General features: G+C 58.4%; 1 protein-coding gene across 3 annotated transcripts; it reads right to left on the bottom strand.

Moving 5' to 3' along the window:
- Nucleotides 1-810: 810 nt before the first annotated feature.
- Nucleotides 811-6198, bottom strand: SCLY (selenocysteine lyase). 3 transcript variants are annotated; one of them, XM_042836451.1, is made up of 13 exons: nt 6134-6198; nt 5588-5762; nt 5414-5514; nt 5160-5307; nt 4764-4891; nt 4474-4638; nt 4014-4120; nt 3691-3727; nt 3229-3312; nt 2983-3085; nt 2755-2830; nt 1970-2169; nt 811-1064 (listed from the first exon to the last, which is right to left on the bottom strand). In XM_042836451.1, exons 2-12 carry the CDS (start codon nt 5748-5750, stop codon nt 2010-2012), a joined length of 1272 nt encoding a protein of 423 aa, XP_042692385.1. In that variant the 5' UTR covers nt 5751-5762; nt 6134-6198; the 3' UTR covers nt 811-1064; nt 1970-2009. The 3 variants fall into 3 exon arrangements, with proteins under 3 accessions (XP_042692385.1, XP_042692386.1, XP_042692383.1); XM_042836452.1 differs by lacking the exon at nt 6134-6198 and having other exon boundaries at nt 811-1859; nt 5588-5813; XM_042836449.1 differs by lacking the exon at nt 6134-6198 and having other exon boundaries at nt 5588-5812.
- Between the last annotated feature and the right edge of the window lie 267 nt (nt 6199-6465).

Here is a 6465-nt window from a genome sequence, read left to right as displayed (position 1 = left end):
ACCACCAGGGTAGCAGGGAGGAATGGGTGCAAAGCCCACCTAGTAGCAGGAGGTGTCAGTAAACACAGACACTGATGCTGTTCCAGATATCGAGGATATCTGGGAAGCAACTGAAAGGCAGGTGGCAGGCATGCTGTACCATGAATTCAGCACACCCTGACCATCATAGTGCCATGAGTAATAACCTCCCCCCACACCCTCAAGTTGTCTCCCTGGCAAGGGGTGCGGTGCTGGGACTTGGATTGGCATCTGCGTGATGAACCCAGTTGCTGTCTAGAGCTGAGACAAGGACTTGAGAAGTGGTTTGGCTGAGGGCATGCTGCGGCTTACATCTGAAACAGGAAAACGTTCCAAGTTGAGAGCTGTTCGGCCACTCAGAGGTGCAATTGATCCCGCTGGAATAAGCCCAGAAGGAAACTAGAAGACGAGAAGTTGAAGGCTTTGTTCTTACCATAGTTCCTAAGCAGTCCCAGGACACTATGGCCTCTGAAAATATCCCAGTATGTCACTATTGCTGCCCTGTGTTTTCCTGCTCAGGGGCAACACCAGCAGCAAGGAGTGATCAGGGCCCCCCCCACTGCCCCTTCCCTGCCCCCTCCCTAGCACTGCTGGTCGTGAGCCCTGCCAGCTGACAGCAGATGGGGAGCCCTGGGGTTAGGGCTGCATTGCAGCCAGGATCAGCAGACACCTCCCCGTGCCAGCAGACTGCGCCTGTGGCAGTTCTGGGACACCAGTGTTTTCAGAGGGAAAAACCATCCCTCTTATGGCCACAACCAGTCCAGCTTCCCCCAAAACACCAGGGAAAATACATTTTACATGGGAAAATGCCACAGCAGTGGCAATCACTTTTATTCCTATGAATATCAGAAGACCAGTTTCCCAGAAATCAGTCAGCCCAGCTGCAGCACTCCCAATGCATTTGACACCCATGTCCTCCTAATGTCAGAACTGCCTTGGCCACGCAGGGGTGACACGTTTCCTCGGGCACTGGCACACTTTAGGGCACCTGCAACAGCCATGCTTCTTTTCAGAGCACGTGGAGCCAGCAACAGGAGCTCTGCCCACTGTAGGAAGGACAGGGAGCAAGAAATGCAATACAGCGCTGGGAAAGCAATACCCAACACTTTCCCAGCCAGAAAATTTTTGTGCTCTGTGCTCTGTGTGCTCTGGCAGGGGCAGTGCAGTACCCAAGCCCAGCCTCTTGCTGTGTCGCTATAAATTCATTTCTCCTTGGGACAGATGGTCTTTCTTTCTCTCAGTGATCAGACAGCAGGACAGCTTCCTTTGTGGAAAGCAACCAGTGCAAAAGCCTTCAGCTCCTTTGGCTTCCACGCCTGTTATGCTCTGGAGGCAGCCAAGCTCTGAGACTCTGACACATGCAGAAATGTGCTGGCAAGCAAGGAATGCCTGATAGCGATGCTCCCAAAATAGGTCTGCACCATGCAATAGAGACAACAGTCCTCAGCAAGAACTAGATGAGCTGCTCCAGCCCCAAATTAGCAAAGCCATCTCCTCAGCACAGCCCCCAGCTCCCTGCTGCCACCAGCACGTGCTTGCAAGCTTTTCTGCTAAGGCAGCACACACTGTGGAGGCAAACCAGCCATACTGCAATCACTGCGAGTGCAAGGCAACAGACAGCTAAGCAGACCTGAGAGCACACTGCTGCTGAAAAAGACTATCTTGCTTCCTCCTCCAGCCACCACTTCCACAATGTTGAATCAGTGATCCCAAGCCGGAGGCTGTGTCAGTTTGGCTGGGCTATCAGGCAGAAGGTTATTCCTGCCAAATCCCGATTCCAAATTGACTCAGTCTGCAGCCATGGAGTTAGAGGATTGGACATAAGACTGGAGGAGCAAATCCTGTTAGCAAAGACTTGCTATTAGTTTGGTCACCATCCTGCCCCTGTACAACCCGCATAAAAGGGGTTGCCACAGCCAGCACCCAGGAGTGAAGCAGAGCACAATCCTACCCCAAGAACCTGGGTGAAGGCAAGGAGTGACTCCTGGGGCCTATGAGGCTTGGTCCTTGCCAAGCTGTGCCACAGCCTGCACAAGGTCCTGCACAACCAGGTCCACGTCCGCGTGGGTGGTGTCTCGCCCCACACTCAGCCGCAAGGCGTTCTGCGCCACGTCGCAGGGGATCCCACAGCTCAGCAGAATCGAGGAGGGCCTGAAACAAAAGTGGAGGTGAGTGGGTTTAATTTGAAAACCAAGAAAACGCATCACCAGACAGCCTCGCAGAGCCTGAATAAGGAGCACGTCTGTACAGATGCACTCCAGGAAAAGGCATCTGCTCCACACAGCTTGCTTCCCTGTGGCAGATCTGGCTTTTCTCCTCCAAGAATGAAGCTCCCCAGTGTCGCCATGGACTGGCAATTCCAGATGGCATTGCTCTACATCAGCCCAAAAGGACTTGGTGTCCCATATGCAACCAAAGGAGTCTCTTGGAGACCCAATAAGGGCTTGAGTGGGTGAGCCAGACCCACACAGACATAAGGCAGATTCTACTATGGCAGCGCCAGGCACTGAGGAGCACTTCCAATCTCAGCTGCATCACCAGCAGCAGTCATGCGTTCCAGCTGTGGTTCCTGCAATGACCTCCTTCGCCTCCTTCAGCCTCTCTAGAAAGCTTTGCACTCACTTTGCTGCAGGGCAGTGATGCCAACAGCCACCCACAGTCTCTTCCCCTGCCTTATCTCCCTCCCTCCCATCCTCTACCCTATGAAAAGATGCCCTGCTAGGGCCAGCTGCTTACCGATCTCCTTTCTCAGAGTGGCAGGCAGCCCCAACACTGGCGAGAAGAATCTTGCAGTGAGACAGCACCCTGTGCCCTGCAAGACACACGAGCACAAATCTCTCAGTGCCCAGTCTCCCCCTGAGACTCTCTGCCCAAGCCATGGCTGAGCTCCCACGGCTCTCAAGCATGCAGCATGCTGCAGCACAGTGGGGAAGTTGGACAAAAGAGACATATGAACAGAGCTACCTTGAAGGCCTGAGCCCAAGATAGAGACATTGCAGGTGTTGCAGAGTCGCTTGGAGCCTGTAAACTGGCTGTTGAAGTGGATCCTCGTCTTCCCAAAGGATGCCTGGAGAAATCAGAGGGCTATGAGAACATGAGCAGCTGCGTCCTGGCTGAGCCAGAAGGACATACTTGCTTCAACCCAGGGCTCTGCCCTCTGCAGGCTGAGATCCAGGAAGGGGAGAAACAACCGGAGCCAGATCCGCTCACCTCTAGCCTGGCCTCCAGGTAGTCCCGAACATCCCGCATGTGGGCCTCATAGGCCTCCCAGTTCCTGCTCACCAGCTCTGCAGCCTGAAAAGACACAGACAGGTTCTGTCAGTAACCTTTAAACAACTCCCTCCACATGCAGCCCCCAAGCGTGCAACTGCAGCCCAGGAACCACCTCTGCAATTGCCACTCCTCCTGTCTCCCAACAGGCGCTCAGTGCCCTGTGCAGCATTAGCTGTGACTGCCCACTGCTAGGGAGTCTGCAGGGCAAAGTCTGCAGTGTGTACTTTGAAGCAGCTCCTTAGGCTGGCACCAGAAACTCCCATCTCATTTTCCTGGAGTTCAACTGTCCTCTTGCACTCAGTATGTCATTTTTAAAGACTGAGGAGTGCAGCAGGCTGTGTCCATGCTGGCTTTGCCAGGCAGCAACCATGAGGAACCTCTCACCTATCTCCAACTCACCTTGCCAAGGCCAGCAATCATCGGGGTGTTCTCAGTGCTGGAAAAGAAGAGTGAGCAGTGACTTATCTACCTGGACCTTCTAGTCCACTCTCCAGTCTCAGGACACAAACTCTCCCCATATGGGACCCCTCACCACAGGGAGCTTCTCTGATACAGCTGGGAAGGGGACAGCTCACCCTGTTACTCCACCTATGCAAAGCCTGCACTTGAAGAAGCTCCCACTACCAACCATCTCCCCAGCCCAGGGACGGAAATGATAGTGCTGACACCTCAGCTCAGGCTGAGCAGCCCAGTGCAATTTTGCCAGTGAATAGCCACATTACCCTGGTCGGAAATTCCTTTCTTGCCCACCTCCAAAGAATATGGGGTGCAGTGGGGTGGTGGTGCCAGGACCACGCACATACAGTGTGCCAATCCGTGGGCCATAGAACTGCAGGTAAAAAAACAAAACCGAAAAATCACATTGACCCTGCAGACACAGTGCCAGGTGCCCCGGTGACAGACAGCTACCTAAAACAAAGTGAGTGCCCTGCAGAGCTGTCCTCAGGCCTCAGTCTCCTCCTACTTTCCCTTCCAGACACATCTCCCTGACCAGCATGATCCCCGCCAGCCAGCTTTGCTCAGCTGCTGGGGGATTTCCTGGGATCTCAGCATCTGGGAGATTTGGAAACCCACAGCTGTGCCCCACAGTGCTTTCCCAGCAACATTCTGCTAGTTGCCCTGGGCTGACCAGAGACATCCACAAACGCAAGTGGTGTCTGAGCCTCATGAGCAAAGCTGTACCTTGTGCCCCACAACAGTGAGGTAATCCACCCCCAGCTCCTGCACATCCACGCGCCCCTTGCCAATCATCTGTGCTGCATCCGTGTGCACCAGGATCCTGGGCAGCCCCTCCGCCGCTCTCCTCTGGTTGAGGGCACGGATGCGCTGACTCAGCTCTGCAACAGGCTGACAGGAAGGGAGTCCGCATCAGAGGAACCACTTCCTCTGTCTTATTAAACACCTTCTTACAAGGATGTCTCCCGAACACCTTCTTGGCTGCATCCCATCCCACTTGCTATCCAGAGACTCACCATGATAACCCCTGTCTCATTATTGGCCAACATGATGGTAACTAGGCAGGTGGTGGGCCGCACTGCCGCAAGAACATCATCTACTTCGGCCCGCCCGCTTCGTGGGGACACCGGCACAAAGGTGGTTTCTGCAAGATAAGAAACAAGTCCCCAGGTTTGCTGAGAAGTCCCTCAGTGCTGCCCAAACACTAACGAAGAGCAGAAGGGCTGTGCGGGCAGCTGGCATACAGACAGAGTCCTGCAGCTCTTGGGTCAGCAGTGTCTAATACCAGCCAGCTACCATGCCCAGCTTGCAGGAATGTGGGCACGTGTCAGGAGTTCGTGCCATTTCAGGGCAGCTGTGGCCAAATACCCACAATCCCATCCCTCCCTGCTCCCTCCCAGCACCCCTCTCACCCGCCAGGCTCTCCTTCACCAGCTGCTCCAGCGGCAGGCGGATGGAGTCGTGCTCCACGTTGGATGTCACGATGTGTGGCACGGCACGGCCCTGCCCTTGGCTCTCTCGGAAGTACCTCAGGGCCGTGTGGATGACCATGTTGTTAGCCTGAGAAGGAGAGAGGGGAGAATTAAGACCCAGGGGACGCGCGGCACCCTTTCTCCCCATGCCCTCCGCACAGAGACGGTGGCCATTCGCCGCCATATGCCCTCACCTCCGTGCCCCCCGAGGTGAAGATGATGTCCTCGGGCCGGCCCCCCACCAGCCTCGCCAGGCTCTCCCGGGCACTCTCGATGAGCTCCTTGGCCTTCTTGCCTGCGGGACACAGCCCGGCAGCTCCACCTCCCACGGCCCCGCGCCCCGCCCGACCGCCGCCCCTCCGCCTTACCTGCAGGGTGGGAGCTGCTGGGGTTGCCCCAGGCCCGACGAGCCGCCTCGTCCGCGGCCTGCGCGACCTCCGGGGCCAGCGGGGTGGTAGCGTTGTGGTCCAGGTACACCCTGCCGCCGGCGGAGCCCGCCACCTCTCCCGGCTGTTCCATCTCGGCACCCATCGCCGCCCTCACCTCGTAACGGAAAGGAATTCGCTCGGCTCGGGACCTCCCCTCCGCTTCCCCACCCCTCAACTCCTCACGCCTCACCCGCAGCAATGGCGCCCGCCGGCAGCAACGGCACCGCCCCTCCCGCCGATCAACCCCATTGGCCGCCCGAGAGGAACGCCCGCGCAGCAGCGAATCGGCGCACTCCGTTTTCGCGCCCGGCACGGCGCCAGCCCCCATTGGCCGAGGGCTCCAAAACCTGCGGGGCCCCCATTGGCCCCCGGCAAGCGGCGCGCGCCTCGCGGCCAATCGGCCGAGGACGGCGCCGCGCGGGACCCCCCACCCCCCAGCCCCTTCCGCCGAGGGGCGCCGTGGGCGGGGCGAGGTCGCGCGCTCACTCTCTCGTGCCGCTCCCTCCTCCCGCGCGCTCGATTCCGCGCGCGCCGCCGCCGCCGCCGAGCCGAGAGGAAGGGGCGGCCGCCACGCGCCGCGCACTTCCGCCGCCGATCCGGGGAGGCGCGCGCGGCGAGGGAGGACCTTCCGGGAAAGGGCGGGCGGGAGCGGCCGCGGCGCTGCCCCTCTCCAAGATGGCGGCGGCAACCTCGGCGCGTTCTCCACGCTCTCTCCTGCGCAGGCTCCGGGGACCCCCCTCCAAGATGGCGGTGAGCCCCGGGGAGGGGAGGGGCCGGGCGGGCCGGGGGCAGGGCGCGCCGGCCGAGCGGACCCCCAC

This window comes from Centrocercus urophasianus, unplaced genomic scaffold, assembly GCF_019232065.1.
Source record: "Centrocercus urophasianus isolate 14NV4802_14NV808 unplaced genomic scaffold, USGS_Curo_1.0 seq_606, whole genome shotgun sequence".
NCBI classification, from domain to species: Eukaryota; Metazoa; Chordata; class Aves; order Galliformes; family Phasianidae; genus Centrocercus; species Centrocercus urophasianus.
This window is presented reverse-complemented; position numbering and strand designations above follow the sequence as displayed.